This window comes from Leptopilina boulardi, unplaced genomic scaffold (assembly GCF_019393585.1).
Source record: "Leptopilina boulardi isolate dan_hultmark-lab unplaced genomic scaffold, ZJU_Lbou_2.1 LbouV2_123, whole genome shotgun sequence".
NCBI classification, from domain to species: Eukaryota; Metazoa; Arthropoda; class Insecta; order Hymenoptera; family Figitidae; genus Leptopilina; species Leptopilina boulardi.
Genome location: NW_026137667.1, coordinates 2,157,298 through 2,182,757, shown reverse-complemented (window position 1 = coordinate 2,182,757; position 25,460 = coordinate 2,157,298). Strand labels below are relative to the sequence as shown.

General features: G+C 22.7%; 1 protein-coding gene across 1 annotated transcript; it reads right to left on the bottom strand.

Moving 5' to 3' along the window:
* Nucleotides 1-7,359: 7,359 nt before the first annotated feature.
* On the bottom strand, nt 7,360-15,443 carry LOC127288488 (elongation of very long chain fatty acids protein AAEL008004-like). The gene is made up of 4 exons (XM_051315966.1): nt 15,241-15,443; nt 10,627-10,878; nt 9,740-9,983; nt 7,360-9,155 (listed from the first exon to the last, which is right to left on the bottom strand). The coding sequence occupies exons 2-4, from the start codon at nt 10,876-10,878 to the stop codon at nt 8,698-8,700; spliced, it is 954 nt and encodes a 317-aa protein (XP_051171923.1). The 5' UTR covers nt 15,241-15,443; the 3' UTR covers nt 7,360-8,697.
* Between the last annotated feature and the right edge of the window lie 10,017 nt (nt 15,444-25,460).

The window sequence follows — 25,460 nt, the reverse complement described above, 5'->3', positions numbered from 1 at the left end:
AACTTTTTAGAACGTTTTGAAAATCTTCCAGAGGCTTCATGAAACGATCTGGAAGCATACACTGTGAAAAGGGTTTGATTTTGACAACAAAACGTTCGGTGGCTATTTAAGTAACTAAAATTTTTCTGTTGTGTCAAAAAAATTTTGCTAGACCCAACCAGATTTTAGTTAAGACAACAAGAATCCTTTTGTACTAATTTTGATTGTCTCGATCAAAATTTGGTTGACACAACCAAAATTAGAAAAAAGGATTTTTGTTCTCTTAAATGAAGTTTGGATCGGACAACCAAAATTTTGTTGGCACAACTAGCAAATTTTGGATGCTTAAATACCAACCAAACGTTTTGTTATCAAAAGCAAACCCTTTTTAAGTGTATTATCACTGAGTACCTAGGCTAAAAATTTATTCGAAAATTTCTTAGAAACTTCATAGGAACCTTTTTGAATCTTTTTAGAACTTTCTAAAACTATCGAATCTTCTTAAAATTTTAGAAAATGGTGTAGCAAAATTTTTTGGAAACTTTTAGAATGTTGCAAGTTTCCACAAATTTTCTGGACCGTTTAATAAAGTTTTAAAAAGGTTTCATAAATTTTAGGAAGTTATAGAAAATTTACAAAAGGTACCATATGAAGTTTCTAGAATCAGTTTCGATAATTATTATTTCTATAGGTATTCCAAAATTTGCTTCCGAGCCAATCAGTTTCTATCGGAAAATTTAGATTCAAATATAGAAACTGGTTGACTCTTCAAGAAATTTTGAAATGCTTCAGAAAGAAATGCTTCTATTATTTGTGAGGGTTGATAATAATTTGCCATGTATGATTTTTTGTTTCAGGAGTGTTAAAAATTCGCAGAAACCGTGTTAGCTAAAATTTTAAGGAGTAAAGAATTTCGTTTCTTTATTTAAACCTAATTTCGGGAGTGTTCGAAATTCTTAAAATCGCGATCGCTTAAATCTTTAGAAAAAGTATTTTCCTTATTTTTTTTTTAAAAAGCACAGTTTTGGGAGTGTTTGAAAATTTGTTTAAATCACGTGTGGTTCCTGCAGATATCTTCTCATCCGAAGTATATATGATACATCTGTTGCAGATTTTAAAAGGTTAGAGATACATTTTTTATAAATAATAATTTTGTTCTTTAACATAATATTCTGGTTACTCTAAATAGAAAAATAATGTTAAATATACCCTAAGCAGAATTCTCGTTATTTCAACCAGAATTTTTTTTTTTAACATAAAATTGTCATGAGTTAGAAAAATATACTCACCATGCGAAGAATATTAAATTTAACTCATTTCGCGAAACACCTCGCGTGAAAGTACTAAACACACATATACACGTAAATACACGAGTGTATAAATTATATTGCAATGACAACAAGGAAGTATAGTGAAAATAGTTACATTGCAATTATACCTAAATTTTCAATATTAGTATCATTTTTTTCGGTGAATGCCTTCCATGATCTTTTTGTGAAATATTTTTTTGCTTTCTAAAAAAAAATATATATATAAAATTAAGGGGGTTTTATACTTTTTTATGTTTCATCCCAATTGTAAGTTTTCAGAAAGCATGCAATGCAAGCATGCTGAAAATCTTGGGATGTTAAAAAAAATTAAGAAACTTTTATGAGGAAACAATATGTGTTCATAAAATTAATAGAAAAAAAAAGTAAAAGCACTCTAAATGATACATATAACTTAGCAGCGTGTGCAAAAATAAGAAAATTAAAGCATTAGTTAAAAATGACAGTATGAATCCTAAGTTGCACTTATTGTGTATCATTTCGATACATGATAGAGTGAAATCGGCGTCACGTTCATTTCTTACATCACATGTTATACACGTTATGTATTTCACTTTTCTCCAGTTACCCTCCCGTTCATCGACTTGGAATTCTTAGTCACAACACTTGACAGAAATTTCACTTCTCTTTCCATTTTTCCGGTTATAGAATTGTTTACCTATATAGACTCCATATGTGTATAATCTTCTCTGTCGTTTGAATATAATAATGAAAGAATAGTTTTGTGTAGCAAAAAATTCGATCCAAACAAAAAAAATATACAGATTGATTTTTTTCGCACCCATTTGTTGTTGAAAATAGTGAAAAATAGGAAATAAAAAATAGGTATTCATATTTTATTCATGAACCATATCCTTCTTCTTGAATCATTAATTTGATATGTAAAGAAAACAAAATAATAAAAAAATTGAAAAAAAAACAAAAATTCCCAGTAAATATCAAAGTTTTAGGGCCGTGGATAAATTACGTCACACTTTTCCATGAACTTAGATTATTTTTTGGACTTTTGAACTCCATATTAGATCCGTTTTGAATTTTTAAAAACTTACATTGAATTCGTAATGAGCAATAATTTAATTAACAATTTTCAATAGGATTATATTTTTATTTTAAATCAAACTAATTAGTTAATGTTCGAAAAACGAGTTGTTTTTGGCACATAAGCACGGATTTCCCACCCTTAATGCAAAATGTACAATATGATTATCATCCACTGTTTCGTTTTCTCGTATAATATTCCCTTGACCTCAAAAAAATTGAGACATAGACACCATTTCGAAGACGTATAAAAAAACCTGTTTTGTATTACGTGATATACCTCTCATCATTATCGCATGAACCGAAAATTTTTTTTTTTATGGATACACCTTAGTGTCACAACAATGATACGGGAAATGTAGAAAAATATAGGGATTTGAATAAAAAAAAAAAATTACCAAAACATAATCACAAATATCTAATTGGGTCCCGTAGCCAAATCCTTTAATTTAAAAGTCATTAATTAGAGCGAAAAAGTTGTAGGTGTTAATGAATATGTTTGTTAGCCTTTAATTTTTCCCAATACTAGGAAATTTGTAATAATTATGTCTATTCAATGAATATACGATGTGGTAAGAGAAGGAAAAGATAGGTTAACATGAAATGAGAGAGTTGTTTCAATTCTTAAAGAAAGATCATGAAAAGGAGTGAGATGTCGTCAATGTAATACAGCCTTGCAAAGGGTTATGCAAGTCATTCGGTAGACTCAGCGGTCAGCAAAAGTGATCATACCAGTTTTATTTTAAATGACTATACGGATGCTGGCCGGACATGAGTCTGCTTCTTTTCCACTTTCCCTTTCTCATGCCATTCCCCTCACCTTCGTCTTCTTTCTTGTGCTTTTTTTCTTTTTTTTGAAACACACTAAAACGACTGCCTATGGTCAAAAAGAATTTAATCTATGGTCGAAAGGCGGCAATTTGGCAATCGCGTTTGGGTTACTTTTATAAATCTTATGTCATTATTTATGCTGCGATGAACACTCATTTAAAATGTATCATTAGAGATATTAAATATGTCCCTGATTTTGAATTTGATTTTCATATATGATGGACTTTTTAAAAAATTCCCCCACTTTTGACCCTCCATTTTGAATTTTTGAAAATCTGACATCAGATTCGTAATCAGCGACCCCGAAAACCCACGAGTAGTGAATTCCAAGCGAATTCGATCAATTCTTAAAAAAATTGGCCGCCATATTTGATCCGCCATTTTGAATTTTGAAAAACACATCGAATTCATGATAATCGTAATTTTTTCTATCAAAATAGGCAAAAAAAAGTGAAAATTAATTTTTTCCAACAAACATTTATCCACGACAATTTGTTAATGAAAATTTTGTGAATTTTATACCAATACTTTTTGGCGGGAAATTTAAAATTAATTAAGACTTGAATGAAACTTGAAAATTAACTGAATTTCGATTAATTAACTAATTGATAAATTTGTTTAAAATTATATATATTTTTGTAATGTTTGTCATAAATCACAAAAAATTATATATATTTAAACAAATAAATCTTTGACAAAAAAATACTTTTTCTTTTTTTGTTGATAAATTACTAGTATATTAAAGAAATATTTGTTTTTCTTTCTTTCTTTTTTTATGCCTATTATTATAAACATAAAAATTTTAAATAAATTACATTCTTACGTAGATAAAAAAAACGTTAAATAATATGTACCTACATATAGTAAAACTTTAAAAAAAGTAATTTTACATTATTTTATTTCCATTAAGATACATGTTTATTAGTTTCAAACGTCATAATGCATTAAAAAAAATGATAAAATAACATTACAAATAAAATCCTTATCGATATAGTGACCTGTCTTTTAAATTATATACATAATTTTGTCATATATTTTAAAATCGTTAATATGTATTTGATTATTATTATATATATAGTCTTTCAATCTATCTTGACTTTAAATTTATATAATAAAAAATTAATAAAAGTAATTACTTTTTAAAAAATTTGAAATATACATAAAAAACTTGTTGTTTATAGTAATCTTCTTTTGATTTTTTTTTTTTTGAAATAATTAGACTGTAATGTTTTCTTAATGATTGACGACATTAGTATATATATCAAGTTGGATGTACATATCGTTAAACAATCATTAACCCTTGGATAATAAAACGTAAAATATTCGAAAAACTTTCACAAGGTTATGCAAACTTACTTAAATTTGCAATTAGTTAAGACATATGTTATTATACTTTAAGTCTTTTTTATTTTTTTTTACATTTAACACCATTTTTAAATTTTATTCAAGAAGAATTTCAATTTTTTGCAATTTTTTTTTTAATATATATGATATCAAAAAAAAATTCAAATACAAAAAAGAAAATGAAAAATTTTGAGAAATGAAACGAAATGAAAAAAAAATCTTGAGAATTTTTTATTGAATATTTAAAACGTTAAAATATAAGAGAAAGTGCGGAATTTGGAAGTGTTTCTTTATAGTTTATACGATTAATTCTATTTCTGTAACGAAGACATATGTATATAAAATTGCATTGTGTAAGCCATTCAAGAAATTATTTTTTTTTCTTCTTTCATCATTCACTTAAATTCCATTTCATTACCCAATTTATTATTATTATTTCCCTACATATTTATTTGATAAAAATGTATAATTATTTAACAGTTATATAATATATGTCTTCGAATTTTCATATTTATTAAAAAAGATGTATTTGATTCAAATAATCGGTTACTTATAGCGGTGTAATATTTTACACATTTTTTTTTTTGGCAATAGAATTTGCAATGGCATATAGCTGAAAATTCGGTTTTTAAAATTAATTTTGTTTTGCTTATCTGTTATCTTTTTTATTATTTTTTTTTATAATAATTTTAGAAAAAAAAACAATAGAAAGAAATTTTTTTTAATGCAAAATGGACAATTTTAGAAAATTCAAATATGTGATTGAACTCATATTTCCCTTTCGTGAATTTGAAATAACTGAAGCGAATATTTTGAACGATATGGTCAAATCTTTTGTCGTTTCGAAATATATTTTGTATTAAAATCTGAATAATTTCCATTCCAACATATGAATTTATCAAATATTCAACATATTCTGTATAGTTCAAACTCTTCTTCAAACATATATATATATGTATATAGTTTTCATTTCGAAATTGGACGAATTTATCGTCATGTGTAGTTACTGTGTAACTGTGCAATAATAAAAAAAAAAATTTAGAATTTCTAACCAACTTTTTAACTGAGAAGTGAGTTATATTTCCTTTTTTTGTTATTTAAAAATACTTCCTTAAAAAAAAGAAGAATAAAATTTTCTTCTATATTAACAAAAGAATTTTCCTTTAAAATAATATTCTATAAAGGTCATTTTATGAGATTTTTCCACTGCGTAAATAAATAAAAAGGCATTTTTTTTTATATTACAATTTTGTTTAGATTTCTGCATACCTGAATATATAATATAATTAATGAGAATAGGAAAAAAAAAATCCTGTCACAATTTAGAATTATGTAGCAATAGAAAAAAATATTTAGTTTTGACAAACAAAAACATATGATTCATATGGGGATTCCAGGTGAAATGATCAAAGTACAAAATTTTTTTCTCCGATCACGCTTATAAACTCGTGGCATTTGTAGTACTCATAGATGGTAATTTTTGGTAAAAATATTTTTTCATTTAGTCCAATATTTTTTTTTATTTAATAAACAAGAGATTGGAATCGAAATCGATTATCGATCAATCGACTTTTGACAAATGATTTTCAAAATATCGATTACAATTAACCGATCATTCCGGAAATAGTATTTGATTAAAATCGATATTAATTTTAATAAGTATCGCTATAATTTACGAACGATTTAATTAAAAATTGAAACTTAATTTTTTGTTTATAAGAAAAAGTAGAATGAAACAATTTTTTTTCAAATCATTTCTTAATTCATTTATAAATTTTCTATTACACAATGAGCAAATCTATAATGTAATATCTATTGATTTTAATTAATGTTGTTGATCTAGAACATTCGTGCTTACACTTTCTATACGTTACATCAATTTCTGGTTTAATGTGTTAATTCTTTTATTTATTTTACTATTAATTCTTTACATATTAAAATTCATTTTGTTAATGAATTAATCATTTTTTTTTTAATTTTATTGTATATTAATCTTTGGCATTTTAGTTTTTTTTAAATATTTTTACTATTTTGTATGTTTTTTTTGAATTAATTTTATATCTGTATTAAAAAAAAATTAAAATTTTATATTATAAGAAATAAAGAAAATAAAATCTGAAATATTATATGTCAGATTTGATTTCTGAAAAAGGGAAAGGAATTTATCGACCTTGTTATGAGGATTTGAAAGAAGTAACAAAAATTCTTGAAATAATGACGTATTATAATTATGAGTGAACTTTGATTCCCTCTAGGTAAATTCTATTGAATTCTTTAAATGTTTTTAGTTGATGTGCGAAATTTAAATATATGCTTAATGATTCAAGTATTTACGGAAATCTCATGGGAGTGATTGCATTAAAATATTTTTAATTATGATTAATAATATTATTTAGAAAATCGTCATTGTTAACTTATGATCAGAATTTTTTTTTTCTAAATTAATTAATAATTATTTTTTAAATTATTGCATAATTATTTCTTAATTAATTATTTGTTATGAATATAATCAAAATGAATCAAATAATTAGAAAATTTTTTAATTTTTGTCACATGAGAGAAAGCATTTTTTAATTGAGTTGAATTAATTATTAGTTAACATTGATTGCATCAATTAATTATGTATTTCAGATAGTGTTATGAAAAGTTATTTCAAATAATTTAATATCAGTGATAATGTAGATACCATTTGTACCATTCTAAAATAGTGTCGCCCTCTTTAGGCGAAAACTATAAGTGAAAATATTTATCGATTGTCGGTATCGAAGATTTTCATAAAATTTGAATAGTAGAAAAATTAAACAAATTACAAATTTGTAAAAATTGTTGTAAAAAACAAATTGATTCATTTTTTTATATTTTTTTTTAATAATGGTATTTCAAAGTTTATTTACACATTTTTTATATACATGTACATTTATGAAAAAAGGTTACAAAAAAATTGTTTCAATTAACTAATTATATTTAAGAAAATTATAATTCTTATTTGCAAATTAATTTTCAAATATTCGAAATTAAGATTTACTATTATTATAATTAAACTAATTAATTAGTTTAATTTTCTATAAAATTAACTCACTAATTTATAATTTAATCTAAATTTCCTTCTGTTGAAATAAAAAAAAAAAAAAAATGTGTTTACATGTTTTACAATTCCACAAATAATTTTTAAAGTTAGCGAAAATTTACTTAAATAATATATTTGACAAAAATAATTCTTAATATGTTTTTCGTCCATTTTTTTGTACTTTTCATATTATAAAAGCTACAAAATTAACATATGATATTACATTAAACCTTAAAATCGAAACGGAAATAAATATTATTGCTATAGTGATCGTTTTCTCCATGTATGTATTTTGAATATAACAAAAATTTTATGAATATTGAATCAAAGTGAACCTTATTACCAACTACTGATGAATGAATTAACTTATTTTAATCACGAGATCAAAAAGAGAGAGAAAAAAAAGAAAAAATTTATAATAATTGAATATTAATTTTACATCATTGACACCTGACTAATTTAAAAAAAATCTTTTGTCAAATATTAATTGTATAATAATTAATAATTGACAAAAGATTTTTTAAATATATTTTTAATTAAAAGAAATGTTTATCATTCGAAAATAACATAAAAATTTGATACAAAAATTCTCTTGGTTTTTACATAATATGTAAGGTTAAAATAGTTAAATAGTGACCTGAGATGCATTTCGTTGTGAAGAACTTGATTCTTAAAATGACTTATAAATATAAAAAATTTAGTTTAATGTTCATGATTTGTTGTTATATGATTTGATCATTGAACAAAAGATCTTAATCCCTATATGCAAAAAAGTAACATCCCATACTATTTCTCACACAAATGAATGCCTTCAAAATTTTTTATTAATTGACAAACGTGATTATCATAGAAAATAATGCATTATCAATTTTTCTTCAAAATCCAATTTGAAAAAAAAAATAAATTTCTAGGCATTTAAAGTTCTTAGAATCAGTCTAAACATCGATTTTTCGCGATCGCAATGATTCTTTCTCTGAACTTTTTTTTGTTATCTCCCTGTCCAAAGACACATTATCACAGCCAAAATGAATGATAAATGTTCTTATAAATTAAGTACCCTCTGTAAGTTTGAACGAGTCTTTCTTTTTTTTCTTTAATGAAAATGACGATTCATTGTTCAACTTCCTGTTTATCAATGAAAACACGATTTCTCATACCATTGTCAGATATGTAACCCGTTGTCATTTTATAATGATTAACATAAATTTCGCTATTTGTACCATTTCCATTTGCCTTAATATAATTTTCCTTTTTATTATTAATTGCTGACAATTTTTCCTTATTCTTCTTATAAGTTTCATGATAGAAATTTCTAAAGAGAAAATAGAACATAACAGCGTGCATTCCAATCCACCAAACAAATGCTTTTGGATATTTGCAGTCAATGAATAATAATTGAAAGGCATGAATCATTACTAGAATGAATTGAACCATTTGTAATGCTGTTAAATATTTCTTCCACCAGAGATAGGGTTGAATTTTAGGACCCAATGCTGATAGAAGATAGTAACTGTACATAATTATGTGAACGAATGTGTTCAAAAGTCCAAAAAATGTACTGTGGCCACCTGCAAAAATAAGGGAAAAATGTTTTAGAACTGTTAAATTTAATATAAGAAAACAAATACTAAAATCAGTAACGAAATCATTAAAAGAAAATTTAAAAATACGTTTGTTTAGTTTTGATTTTGATATCAAAATTATTGATTCTACTATCGTTCCGTTAGCAAAACCGAATCAAAATTAGTTTCCACTTCTGTTTCGTTCTAAAAATTTGATCAAAATTAATTTAAACTTTTGTTTCGTTTATAAAACCAAATCAAAATCAGATTCTACTTTTGTTTCCTTACCCCGATTCAAAATCAAAATAAATTCGTAATTTTGTTTTGTCCCTAACGGATTGTTGTACAATTACAATCCGTTATTTTGTTATTTTTTTGAATCAAACAGAACAGTTTAGCAATATTAAACAACAGATTTGACTATTCTCTTCTAGGTTTCTGTGGTTTAAATTCAGAAATTCAAAAAATACTGTTGTATAATATTTGGTTGTGTTTTTAAAAGAGTTTTTTAAATTCATAATTCAAGGATTGATTTCTTTTTGAATGTTATTTTTACTTTAAAAAAAAAAAAAAAAATTGTAAAAATCTACCTGGTGTAAATTTGACACCAAACCAAACGGACATTGGCATGCAACCATGATGAATAACATGTAGCGTTGAGATGTGATCGTACTTCTTCCTCATGACGAAAAAGATTGTGTCCATGAATTCAGTGAACTTGGAAAAATAATACCACCAGCATCCTTTCGCCATTCTCATTGCCATGGGACTTCTCGAGTAATCGACAGGTTGACATTTCAAGGAATATTGTCCTCCCCATCCAGAGGCTAATGACTGTAATAATGCAAATCACAAGTTAGAATATAAATATTCTTAGTGAGAAAAAAAAACCACGAGAGAGAACGTAAATTCTTAATTTGAAATAGTAACAACATTTACTAGATCATGGCTTTTTCTAATTACTCCTGATATTTTATATGTACTCTAGAATTTTATATAATTTTGAATTTTATAGTCTAGAATTTTTATTATCCTGAATTTTTATAGTACTGCATTGTTATAGTTTTTATTTTTCTAGTTTTGAATCTTCATAATTTTGATAGTCCTGACTTTTTATAGTTTTTAATTTTTATATTCATTTATACTAATTTTTAGTTTTCAATCTTTATAATTTTGAATTTTGATAGTCCTGAATTTTGATATTTTTGAATTTTTATACTCTTAAATTTTGATAGTCCTAAATTTTTGTAATTTTGAATTTTTATACTCTTGAATTTTTATAGTTTTAAATTTTCATACTCTTGAATTTTCATAGTCCTGAATTTTTATTACTCTAGAATTTTCCTAGTTCTGAATTTTTATATTCTTAATCTAATAGTCTTAAATTTATTATTCTTAAATTTTTATAATTTTTAATTTGCCATTTGCAAATTTTTTATAATCTTTAAATTTTATACAATATCTAATTTTGAATTACCTCATAAAATAGCCATGATGAAAATATAACTTGAAAAAGATTATAGTAGATCATTGTTTTTCTTAATTCAAATGGCTTTCTGTTTTCCATGAGTTTTGGTCCCAATCTTTTGACAAAATACGCATACGAAAGACATATAATTAAAGTTGGAAAAGGACTGCTCATTAGAAACCAGTCATTGACCCTTGGATCACTTTTGTTGTCCATGAGATCTCGATAGGCATTATAGATATTCTCAACCAATTGCGACATCTGTAATCAGGTGAAATCATTCTTGGTGTGTGCGGTTTTTCTTTTTTTTTTACTTTTTTTTTTAAATGGACATATAGCGATAAAATAGATAATTTTGCGGTTGTTAAATAATCCCTTGGACTTTTCTAAATTGTATATGTGTATATATTTTGTTGATTAGGAAATTGAAAAAGAAATTCGAAGAATTTATTGAATTTTGAAAAATTGTAGGTAGTTGTTAGTCTAATTTCTATATAATGGATTATATCTTATGTTTGCGAAATGAATTTTTAGCAAAGTTGGTGAAAAGTGATTTTTATTTTTTAGGAGCAAATGGCAATTCAGTGAGATATTTATGGGTGTAATAGTGTACTAATAATAGATAATTTATTCATAATTTCGAGAATATATAGTTTTGAAACCCCACTAGCTTGGATTTAAATTATACCATTTTCATATATTTGCCCCTTTTCTTTGTATTATTAATAATAATAATAATAATAGTCAAAGTATAATATAAAAATGGTTCCTTTCACTATATATAACATTTTTTAGATCTCCCTCGATAAAATGCAATTTTTTTCCAATTTTCGACATTTTACTTTTAATTTTCTAAAATACAGAAAAAGAAAACAGTTTCTTTGAATAAAACTTGTTTAATAACAATTTTTTTTTATTTAAATTTAAGAAATTATTGAAAGCAAATTAAATTTTTTTTTTTGTTGTTTCAATAATAAAAAATGATTGAAAATTCAAAAAACAACAATAGAGAATTCTATCTTATGTATTATTTTTTTACCGTTAACTGTTGTGATTATTGACTATTTATGCGGTGATTAGCGAAAGATTCTTATAAGCATTTCATTCTATGTTGCGCAATTGCAATTTGTATATTTTGATTTTTTTTGTTGCGTTTCATTTTAAAAAATTTTTAAATTACTTTAAAATTACGATTATTATTTATTTTTATTTATTATTATTATTATTTATTATTTTTTTTTATTAGTTACAAAATTTGTGTACATAACTTTTGTACATTTCATTATGATACAAAAAAAATTAATTAAAAATTTGATTAAAAAATTAATAAAAAATTAATAAAAAATTAATAAAAAAATTAATTTATAAAAAAAATTTTATGAATATGTTTGTATTTATATTTTGTTGAGGACGCGCAAGGAATGAAAATTTTTTTTTTTCCATTTGCGCTATAACATGTGTTTACACGCAGTTTATTATATGGAGAACGAATGATTACGAAAAACCGAAAGGAAAAGCTGTCTCACCAAAGATTGCAAACTAATAAAAACTCGTTTATTTCTTGGAAAAATGGGCGCTCCAAGTGCACGATCCAATATCGCGGGGATTCGCAAGGTTATAAATTAACTTTGCTCGATTTACCGACTTTTTTTCCTCACATATAGACAAAAAAAAGAAATAATAATTAAAAATAAATATTTAATACAAATAAATGTTTGTTTGAGTTAAGTAACCGATTATTTGAATCAAATAAATTTTTTTTTAGTTATTTATTCAAATTCCATTGGTCATCAATAAAATAAGGATTTAATTTTCTTAACAGTTTTTTATCGGCGATTTAAAAAATTTGATCAAATATACGTAAATTAAATGTAATTTTATTTATTGAGAAATTCTGCTATCTTGTGGGATAATAATGATAATAATAATAATAATAATAATAATTGTCGTAGGTAAGTTATAGTCAGTATAGTTTATTAATTGCTAATGAACATTTTTTTGTTTTTTTATCGATGACAGCTTCGCTAGCGCACCAAAACGATAAATACATCATAGTGGTTATGCGTTTTTTTTTTATATTTTCTTGTTGTAAATGATTTATAACACAAAGTCGTAATTTTTTCAATTGATAATTGAGTGATCTTTCCTAGAAGTTCAGCTAATATATCGTTGAAAATTTGAAAGTAATTTTTAATTTTTATAAATATTTAAATTATTAAATTTTACCAAATTTTTTTTATTAAAAATATGAAACAATATAATTTTAAAATTTTACAAAACATTTTTTTTCCCTGTATTTACAGAACATTTTTGTAGAATATTTGAAAAAAAAAATTCAAATTATTAATTAGTAAAATTATTAAAAAAAAAAGTTTATAAAAAATAGGAAACATAATTTTTTTTTTTGGAATTACAATATTATTATCATTGAAAAATTTAGTGATTAGCACACGCGTAAATTAAAATTCAGTTAGTGGCGTACATTTAGGGGGAGGGGGGGGGGTGGGTTTTCGTAATTAATGGCTTATGTGATTTCAATATGAATCTTAGAAATTGTAGACATGGCGGGACAATGAATGGCCAAACAAGGAATTCGACGACAAAAATAATGCAATCGAAACGCGTTCGTGTTCTATTCGATGAAAAGGTTTTAGATGTAATTTGTTGTCATGTCAGGTCCATTGGTACTTATAAATTTAAACACTGGAAATAAAATTCGCATTGTTTAGTTGCGTTTTAATATTGTGCAAAAATTCTATAAATGTATACACCAAAATAAGTCACAGTTTAACGTCTCGTGTGTAGTCAATGAACCGCTATTATTGTTTTTCTGTACTCAATGTAAAAAAAGAATTCATAGTTGTACATATAAATTACTATTTTTTCAATTATAGATCTGTTCGCACAATGAAAACAAAAAAATGCGGAAAAAAATTCTTTTTGCTAATACTTTTAACACTAAACAAATAGTTTAATTTCAAGTTTTTTATTAATTAATTTTTATTAATTTCTCAACATATATGTAAAATAATAAGAATTTAATGAAAAAAAAAATTAATCATATTTTAAGAAATTATTATATATTTTAATTTAATTCACTTGAAAAGAATTTGTAAAGAATTTAGGTCGTTAAAATTATGAAAGAAATTTGCAGTAATAATATTGTTTTAATAATTGTATCGATAACTTTGTAGCTTTGTGAAAAAACAAGTTTTCTATAACATTCTTATTAAATTTAATTACATATATTGAAATAAAATGTTGTTATATTTTTTTTCTATTAACTTGTAAACTTGTAGAAAATTAAATTTATTTTTTATTCTATATGAAAATCGATATTGTTATAATTTATAAATGTTCTTAAATTCCATATTTAGAAATAATTATCTACGAAAGTATTTGCAAAAAAAATTCTCTTTCCATTGATAATAATTTGAGTCCATGAAATAATAATAAAAGAAAAATAATTCTCCACGTTGATGAGCATTAAAATTATTAAAAATTAGAGCACAGCAATTATTATTATTATTATTATTTGAAATTGTATCGACATTGAGGTGACTGAGTTATAAATATAAATAAATAATCAATGTTAAATTATAAAATATATTTTAATTTTGTTCTCCAAAAATTATTTAACATTAAAAAAAAATGTCATAATATTGCATATTTCATAATAAAGGTTGAATTTAACATTATCAGCAGTCTTTGTAAAACGCAAATCGATGGTTTACTTGACTATAAAGTTTAATAATAATAATTGTTTTTTTTTATTTAATAACAGATTATTTGTTATATTAAGCAGAAAATTTTACAATAAAATTATAACATTAATATTCATTTAAAAAATTAATTATTGTATTATTGATAAAAAATAAAAAAAATTTCAATAACAAAAACAAAAAACTCAAATGCAGGGAAAAAACTGAAAATTACAAAAATATAAAGAAATACATTAACGTTTTAAGTAAAATAATGATATAGAATTTTCATTATTTAAAGTTTGATTATTATTTGCAATTTATTGAAGTATGAATATTAGTTTGATTCTTACGTTAAAACTTAATTAAGTAACTTAGAATTACTTTCATAGTTGCTTTGGTAAATGATACTAGTAATTAACTTCCGCATTATGACCTTTGTGAAACGTACAATTTGTTTTTATCAGAATAAGCATTTCATTGAAAACTGATGGTTTTATTATTATTTTTTTTTCCATCGAAAATTTGCAACTATTTTTTATTCAAACTTTTTTTACATCCAAATAAACATAAATTTTTTTCAAATTCTTATCACAATTAATTTAGTTTAAAAAAAATTTATTTAAACAATTGAGACAATTATTAGTAATTATTTAGTAGTTTTCAATTTTTTTTTAGAATTTATATTAACCACTTTTTAAGAATAATTTAATTTGTATTTTCTCATTAAATTAATAATACTAAATTCTAATTTATAAAATTCTAATTTATAACTTTATAAATTAGTTAAATAATAAAATTTTCGATTTATTTAAAAATTATAAAATAAAAAATATAACATAAATCCTATTAAAAAAAAAATAAATAATTTTGAACGATAATGAAAGAAAAAATTTCGAAAAAGTGAAAAATGTGTACTTACGATGTTTAACAAAATCCCTACTGGGAAGAAAAATTCACACACACGAAAAAACTGATGAGAACAAGAAAATAAATTTAATTTAAATAAAATGAATTATTTTTCTTTCAATTTTGTAAACATAAAATGTTTTGAGAGGCAAGGGTTGAGAGTTGTTTCCTACATGCACCTCGTTTCAAGAACTGAAGTGTTGACGAGTCGGTTGCAATCTTATATATCGTCTTAGTCATGTGTTACCTGTCTCCACATTGCTCTTTCAGTTTCAGGCAAATCAAATTCGACTCTAATCCAGTCTATACACTGATTCACACCCCTTTCCTTCTTCATTCATAATTCCCAGCTATTGGTTTTTGATTATTTCAATTATTTCATTGAATCATTTTTATATATTTAAATAAAAATAGATTTGTCTTTAGGAAATTTATTCGTTTTTTTTAAAGTAGAAATAAAATCCCCCGAAACTTTATTATTAGATACAAATAAATAAATAAAATAATTTTTTTTATCCAAATTAGTTGATACAATTAATAATAAATATTTTATTTATTTATTTTATAATTTATAATTCAAATTAAGAATCTATTTTTACAATTTTGTTAAAAGTTTTTATTCCATTTTTTAAAAAATACAAATTAAAATAATACATTTGTTCGATTCGAATTAAAAATAACTTTGAGCACATTCGCCATTTTATAATTATTATTGTAAAATAATTATAAAATTATTATTATATAAACAATAATTTTGTATATTCGATAAACAAAATTTTCTTTTCCTTTGTTGACCAATAGTATTGTAAAATTTCTTAGAGTCTTCACTTAAGTGAAAATGTAAAATTACATAATTATATATATTTTTAATTGTTATAATTATATAAGAAAATAATTTACTACACCCTGCTTCGATATATCTATATACATTTGCGCAAGTGAAATTACTAAATAATTATATGTATTATTCATGAATTTTCGGGAACAATATTATAAATTTCACATTTAGTGGTATATACGAAACTAAATTTTATGTACTTCATAAGTTGGATGTATAAAAATAATTAACACTATGTTGTTAATTTTAATAAAATTAGACAAAGAAAAATAATTTTTATATGGCGAGAAAAATTATTAACGCACAGAAACGCTTTATTTTCAAATTTCAAATGGCCTGATTTTTACCTTAATATTTGTATTTAAGCTAATTCTTGGCTTAACATGTATTTAACCTAATTTTTATTTGGCCTAATAGTTATTTAATTTAATTCTTATTAAGCCGAAAAGTTATTTAACATAAATCTTTTTTTTCCTAATCGTTATTTAATTTAATAGTTATTAAGCCTAAAAGTTATTTAATAAATCTCATTTAGCCAAATTTATCTTTAACGTAATTATTATTTGGCCTCATGTTTATTCGACATAAATTCTTAATTATCCTGATCCTTATGTGACCCAATTTTTATTTAATCTAATTCTTATTTGGCCTAATATTTATCTGGCTTAATCTCCATTTGATAATTTCTTAATTATCCTAATTCTCGTGTGGCTTAATTCTTATGTGACCTAATCTTTATTTAACCGAATTTTTATTTGGCCAAATAACATAATTCTTAATTGTCATAATTCTTATCGGGTCTAATTCTTATTTCAATAAATTTTCATTTGTTCTAATTCTTATGTAACTTAATTTTCATTTGGCATAATTTTTCCATTTTTTATTTAATTTTATTAACGAGTATCAAATTAAAATTTAGCTAAATAAATAGGTATTAGGACAGATAAATATTTATTTTCGATTTTTTTTTATAGGACAGATAAATATTTTCGCTAAATAAAATTTAGATTAAATTTAAATGAATATTAGGCCAAATAAGAATCAGATCGAAAAGTTCGACTCGGTTCAATGAACTGAATAATATTGGTGCGACTAAAAAGATGATAATTATTTTCTCGTAGTTTTTCTCAATCATTTCGTACGACGTGCATCACTATACTGATTATTTTCACTGTGCAATTAAATTTTAGTTAATAACATATTATTTTCAAATGTTTTGTTAACTTGTATTTATTGCCCAAGATATAAAATTAAATGCATACCAAATTTCAAAATAATTTCGATAAAAGGAGAAAAATTTTTGTATCTTTTTATTCTTTTGAAAAATGAATAAATAATAAAATAATAAAATTGAAAAAAATTAAATTTTCAAAATTTTGCAAAGTTTAAAAAATATATAAAAATTTATAGTTATTTGACTATAACTTTTTATGCAATTATTCGAAATCGATAAAAATAAATATTTAAACTTGATTTATATCCCAGAATCGACATCTGGGATGTAAAAAAAATATATAAAAATTTTAATGTTAAAAAATAGAAAAAATTTATTATATTCTAAGATTATTTTAATTTTTAACATGAGATAATATATATGAATATAAATAAAATATGACACGATTGGTTCCGATTATTGTTAATATATATATAAGTATCGAACATTCAAGTAGTTTTCATTAGTTTTAATGTTTGCATTTTACTAGAAAATTGATGGGAAGTCTTTGAAAATATTATTATAAAAAAGAAGTTTGTTTCACACTGTTGTCACAATTGACAAGTAGATTTTTCTGACCTGTCACCTCATGTATGACAATGAAGATTTATTTATTAATTCATTAGGAATAGATAATGTTTTCTTTTTTCTAGAAAAAAAATTGATAGATTTTTAATTACAAAAAACTATTTTTGATATTTAAAAAAAAAATTGTATATCTACATTTGAAATCGAACATTCAAAAGTTATTAACACACTTTAAATATGTGTGAAACTGTAACGCATTTAAATAAAATGCGCTCTAAACTAGAACAAATTTTAATATTTTTAACCCACTTTGTTTTATAAACACAACTGTTTCATCTAAATCATTATTTATGCTTTTTACATGGAAATAATAATATTTTTGCAAATAAAAAATTATTATATTTTTTTTTAATCAGTAAAAAATAAATTATTTTTGTGGCGAATAAAAAAAATGAAGAAATATAAAAATTATTTTCATGTTAGACATATATATTTTTTGAATTATTATTATTCTGATATATATGCATATATATTTTATTCATCCTGTTTCGTTTTTTTCTTCTCTTCCCTTTTAAAATTATTTTGATCTCGAAACTTCCTAATACATATTTTTTTTTATTGTGGTAGGCTTATATCAGAAGAAATCTCGACTAACCTTTTTTCTCTCTTTTTTTTTGCAGAATCTAAAAAAGATGATATTTTTCTGTGTGTGACACATTTGGAAGGGGCAAAAAAAAAGTGAGTAAAAGTTTATTTTGTTTATTTGCATGCCATTTGCTATAATACATATATATATGAATTTTGTTAATCAGCATAAACAAATGGACATCAATCACGTATATTATATAAGAAGTGGTAATAATTTATTCTCTCCAATTTTTTTTCACAAGTGTTAAAAATAATTTATTCAGTTTAAAATTTTTTCGTGACATTATAAATATCTGTGGTAATAAAATTATATTGTTAATCCACTTGTATAAAAATTTCCGGATTTTTTTTTTTGAAAACTTTTTATAGTTTTATTAAAATTTTATGGATAATTTCGTTTTTTTTTTTTTTTATTAAAAAAAATCAATTATAACGTATAATTGTTATTTTTTAAATAAAAAAAAAGTATTTGACATTTTTTTATTATAATTAATAATATTTAATTTAAAAAAATTCATTATACTAAGATGTGTTATCGAAACAATGACATTTTATTCATTTTTTTTAGAGACCGTATAAGCAATGAAAAATTTGTGAATAGTTTAAAGCCACTTGTGAATCATAATGTCCTGATTATTTGAAAATAGATTTGTAAACAATTGACAGTGAACTTGAATAACGGTTTTTGGTTCAGTTCAATATTTATTTTGAAATTTATTAACAAATGCTGTAATTTTATATCAAAGTTGAATTTGACTTAAAAATAGTCTGTTATAAAATTTTTATTTATTTCTTTTATTATAAAAATATTCAAAATTTTGTATGTAATACGAATTTTTAATTTTTACATTTTTTAGAAAAATATTTAATTTTACATTTGTAATGAAAAAAATTTATAATATAAAATTTTTATTATACAATTTTTTTAAAAATATTTATGGATATAAATAAATTAAACAGTTCTGTGTTATAAATGTATAATTAAATATTTTTATAAAAAAATGCAAAAATTTGCATTGCATATAAACAAAAATATGTTTTAATTTAAAAATAGTAAATTGAATAAGCATTATAGTAAATTTAATTTTGAATACAATAAAACACGTGCACACGTGTGTATACACAAATAATAATTCGAGACTGTTTTTTTTTTATAAAGTCGAATGCTATTATAGTTTTTAATATAAGTACGCATATTCCTGTTACTATACAATATATGTATACTTGCCAGTCGTACATTCTTCTATCACTGTGGTCTCAAATTCAAGGTCCTCCCAAAACTGCATAAAACAAACATTATAAAAACATGCACTGAATTGTAAAGGCCAAGATTAAAGAAAAATAGGAGTTTAAATTTTTTTTATTCAATTCAGTGTGAGATAATATAAGAAAACCATTTTTTTTCTTACATTTAAATTAAAGAATTAAATGCAATTAAAGATACAGAATAGATATAAAAAACAATATTTATTTCCCAGACAAAAAAATTGGGTAAATAAATTTGTTTTTTTTTTTTGCTTTAATTTGTACAAAGAAAAAAGTAATTAATAGCAATTTTGTAACAAAATTAATGTACAATTATTAATATTTTTATAATTTTTATATTTAAATGCAAAATGCACAATTTTTTCAAAATAAGAATTATTTCAATTTAAATTAACCCAAAAATGTTAATTAATTTTTTTCTTTAATTTCTACTAGGAAAAACAAAATTGATGCCAATTAAAAAATAATATTCTGTAATATTATTTTATTCCTTTTTTTCTTGTTTTAAATAAGAAAAATTTAAATTACCCCAAAAATGTTAATTAAAATATTTAAAATTTTTATAAGGAAAAAAATTGTGAATTTTTGAAAAAAAATATTCTTTCTTTTTTGGGCCAATAAGGAAAATTCCGATTTAAATTGCAAAAAAAAAATGTTTCCCTCTTTTTTCTGACAGATGGGGGTTAAAAAAAGTATATACATATAAAACCTATAATTTTTGGCAGGGCGTGCAGCAAAATGCCTGCGTGTAATTTCCACAAATTCTTTTTGGACTTGTTCAGGAATTCCCCCTTTAGTATTGTAGATATATACCTATATATGTATATATGTGCTCTCCTCCGATTAGTTTGCTGATATCCTAATGGGGAGTCCTGGGAATTTCCTCGGTGAATCTTCATCATGAATTCAAAATAAAATTTGATTGACTTGATAAAAAATTTTTATTAGAATCATCTGCTAACAGAAATATTTTTTTTTTTAATGGGACCTAACATTTTGAATTTATAATGCAATAATTTACACATTAGTCTGCAAAAATAAGAAGAAAAAATATGCTCACATTTACGTGTCGACGAAATAAAAATCAAAAATCAAAATCCATTAGCTATTCATTTCTCCTTTGCAGTTAAAACTTTTTAAGGGTATAAAACTTTTTTTTTTTTTTTTAACTAAAACTGTTTATTTTGTTTTTGAAAAAAAACTTTTTTTCACATAGAAAAAATATATTTGCCTCAGAGATGCTAAATATTTGTTTTAAATAAATATTTGTTTCAAATAAATATTTGATTCAACTAAATATTTGATTCATATAAATATTTGTCTCAAATAAAAAAATTTCCTTTTTGTAAACATTTTAATAACTTTTAAATAAATATAAATATTCAAATTTTTTTGTACAAAAAAATATAATTCTCTAAAGTGATTGAATACAAAAACAAGTTTAAAATGATTATATTTTATTTTTTAAAATAATTATAACTTGAGGCAATATTATCTTTTGATATATAGAGAATTTATTACTATTTTTTCTTGTAAGAAAAAGATTTGAATATATGAGATTGGAATTTAATAAGGAAATTGACTTGAAGCAAGAATGTATATTATATATACATAAAGTTTGTATATATATATAGTGAATTTTAATGAAAGACTCCAATTTCTTGTTGATTTTTCATTATAAACTGAATCCGCCTTAGTGACCTATGCAAGGTAATCAACATATAGAGAACAACGACCAATGACGTCGAAAGTGCATATAAACGATTAATTCTCTTTGTAAATTTCCAACTTGTCGCAAAACCTGGGGGGATTCTAGAAAAAAAAAAAAAATTATGAAAAACCCGCGTATATACAGAGAGAGAGACAATGGAACCGGTTGAGAATTGATTGCTATTAATTTTGTTGTTCATTAGCTTTAAAGTGTCATGTAAATTTTACATCTCTCGTTTGTGAACTTATCAAATACAATGATGATTATTTTCCGATGATCTGGCATTTTTTTTTCTTCTTATTTGCTTCCTCATAAGAGGAAGTATTTTTTTTTACATAAAGATGAAATAAACATTTTGTCACTGTATATACTTTGTATATAAGAAGCTCAATAATTTTTGATTTATTTTTTGATTTAAAAAAATTGATTATTTTTGTTATTATTTTAAAAATAATAAATTTGATTATTTAGAACTATTTTTGATATGAGACAAAATTGAATCACTTTAATGAAAGTTTTTTTAAATTTATATTTATCCATATTTACATTATTACGTTATTTTGTATTGAATCTGCGTAAAATGAAAAGCTCCAGTGATTAATATTATTAGAAACAATGGATATTTCTTTTCATTTCCTTTTTTTTGAACCTTGAACTTTCAGTGAATAAGGAAACAAATATTTTTTTTTTTTTTTTATAAACTAGTGTGTAATTCATTTTACGTTTTTTATAATTTATTAATATTATTAATTCAGTTCCGGAGTGAATGTTATAACATTTGAAGTAAGAAATTTCGAGAAACAAAATTTTCTCTTTCTTCTTTTTTTTATATAAAAAAATAATAGTGAATTAATTTTAATGTAATTGACATTAAAGGTGTATATGTGACGCACTTTGACGTCAGCAAAATTGAGATATATTAAATTTAATTAATAATAAAGATAAAACCAAAAGTGTATTTCATTAAAAAATTTATTTATAAAATTTTTTTCATTTTAATTAAATTATTTATTTGTAAATAAATATTATAATTTTTTTCTTTCGGAAATTAAACAAAAAAATGAATTTTGAATTATATTGAAAATTTCTTGTTTAAAAGTGAAAAAATTTTATTATAAATATAAAAAAATATTTCTTTTCAGTTTTTTTACGCGAATTGAATTAAATATATATATATACGTAAAAAATTCATGCGAAAAAAAATCGAGCAGACAAAATTTCAACGCCATATGAATTTATTATAAATTTTCTGCGAACTTTGCAAAGATTGTATATATACCATATGATGTAAAATGAACTTGGACTTTAAACTTTTTTCCACCGTATTACGTCATTTTTATTACGGAATTCCGAATGGAACAGAATTGTACAGAAAACCGTGTATATAATTAATTAATACGAATAAATTCTTGAGATGCTGTAATGCAAAGCAAAAAAAAAAAAAAACAGTTTCATATAAATAGTTTTCTTAGTTTATCGCACAAATTTGGTAGATGCGGAAAATTTCATTAAAAGATAAAAATGTTTAGATTTTTAAGGGAAGTAATTTTTTTTTCTATCTAGGAAGCAATAGATTTTTATTTATTCAAAAGAACTTTTATGTTCTTTTTATGTTTTTTTTTCTTTTTTATATCATTCAGTTTTCGTGTTCTGCATTTTAGAATTATAAACGCAATGATTTGTACTCTCGCTATAAATTTTCAAAAGATCAAGTTCAACAATACGTGAAAATTTTGCAAATAAAAAATAAAAACTATTGAAACAATGAACAAATTTTTATTGAATATTAATTGCTTCTCAAACATTTTAAACGAGATTAATTAATTAAGGATTTAATTGATAAAAGGTTAAATTGATTAAGGAATAATTAAGGATTTATTTAATTAGGAAATAAATTAAATTAAATAAGAAATAAATAAATTAATTGTTTAATTTTCTATTTTGAAAGTATGAAAACAATCTGTGGAATATTTTAAAAATCAGTGTTTATAATTCAACGTAATTGCAAACGTCATTTATAATGAAAATATGGATTAATATAAAAAAAAAACACTCGACTTTTTTTTTTTTAAATTTCCGCTTTTTTCTCCTTTAGTGGGTGTAGGTATACATAATTGTGAGTGTTTTCCATGGTATGATAATGAGACAGAAAATAATTCATCATTTACGCGTGAGCTGTAATTTACACAAATCAAAATTTTCATTAAATTAATAACTAAAATGTTAGCTCGGGGAATTTAAAAATTTTAAATTAAAATTTTTTTTTTTACTATTTGATTAAATTTTTTAAAATATATTTGAACTAATATCTACAAATTATTTTTAAATTTATTTTCATTGTTGTTTCAATTGTATATTTCCATGTTGCACGTGTAATAAAGTATTACATAAAATTGAAAAATATCAAAATAATATTAGGAAAAAAATAAAATTATTTAAATAATGTTTACGGGAAAAGTAGAATATGAACTATATAGCTCTATGAAGCAAGCAAGTTAATATAAATGTAGATAAGGTTAATAATTGTATTTTTTTTACTCTAGATGTTGTTTTGCAACTTTGAATTTCGAGGAAAGGATTAACCGTGTTTTTCAATAATAGTTGTTATTTTAATTATCATCATCAATGACGTCATATCGGCAATATTCGATATTTTTTTACAAACTTTTCGTATATAGTAATAAATAATAACTTTACAATAAAAAAAACGGTATAATAAATAATAATGACTCAAAAGGACTAATGTTTATTTTTATATTTCGTAGTTTTGAATTGATTTAATGTTATTTTCAAAATAATATATAAATTTTGATTTTTGAAAATTGCAAATGAAAAATTAAACTAAAAATGAATGGAATTTTTCTTTTTTTAAAAATAATAATAAATATATGAAATTAAAATTATAAAATTTCTATTTACATATATAAATGATATAGATGAAATTTTCTTTTTATTATAAACAACTTTTTTCATGGCGGAAATACTTAAAATGACAATGATTAATTGACAAATATGAAAAATATATAATTGCACAGTATTTATGGCAACTTGTTGATTATTTATTAAAGTTAAAAAAGTATTTACATGTTAAAGAATTAAAAATTAAGAAAAAAACAAAAAAAAAATAATAAAAATAATTTTTTTTATAAAATCTATAGCCAATCGGAAAATATTTTAAATAAACATTGTTTACAACATTTTAATTTGTTTACTATTGTTTTATGGATAATGAAGCGCTGCTAATGAAAAATTAATACTGCAGACTATAAAATTAAGTAATAAGGAACGTAAATTAATTTTTTTGAATTATTGATTATCTTTTTTAGAAAAAAATATTTTCCAACTGAAAAAAAATAAGAAAATAACAAATTTTAATTTATAAGAGAAAATAAATAATTTTTCTTAAATTTATAAAAAAAAAAATTTTTGTTCTATAAAAATATTTTATAGTAAGCCACTATAAAATTTTTTTTTGCATATAGAAAAAAAATTCCATTCATCGATTTTATTTGCTTATTTTACGATTTCAAATATTGTATTTTTGATATGGGAATTTTTAGGAGGTTTAACCTTGTCGAATATTCGTGGAACCGTTATGTTATTTTTTTTCAAAAACAGCGGGACAAACGTATAACCAATTTTGTAGTCGATGAATGTTTGCGGGCACTATGATTATTATAATGTATTCATTTAATTTTGCAAAAATTAGCATAATAAAATAAAAGTAGCTATAGATATTGTGTGTGAACATTCCGTACCTATCGTATATATATATATAATAGGAATCACAGATTTTTGTGTGTTAAAATTTATAATGGTGATTTTATAATCCTTCCACAAAGTGGAAGATTTTTTTCTCTAAGTTTAAATACATCACAAACTTGAAGAAAAAAAATCGAGTTTTTTTGACGATATAAAAATCTTCCAAAATAAAAATTTCCAGAAAGGAAAAATATTCCATTGATTTTATTTCGTTTTTATTCGCACCTTTTAATTCTAAAAATCGTAATAAAAAATCCAAAAAAACAC

Coding starts and splice junctions, on each gene's coding strand:
- LOC127288488 (XM_051315966.1), bottom strand. CDS start 10,878: ATGTCGCAATTGGTTGAGAATATCTATAATGCCTATCGAGATCTCATG. Junction 9,984..10,626: donor CATCATGGCTATTTTATGAG/GTAATTCAAAAT, acceptor GCATTATTACAG/TCATTAGCCTCTGGATGGGG. Junction 9,156..9,739: donor TGGTGTCAAATTTACACCAG/GTAGATTTTTAC, acceptor TTATTTTTGCAG/GTGGCCACAGTACATTTTTT.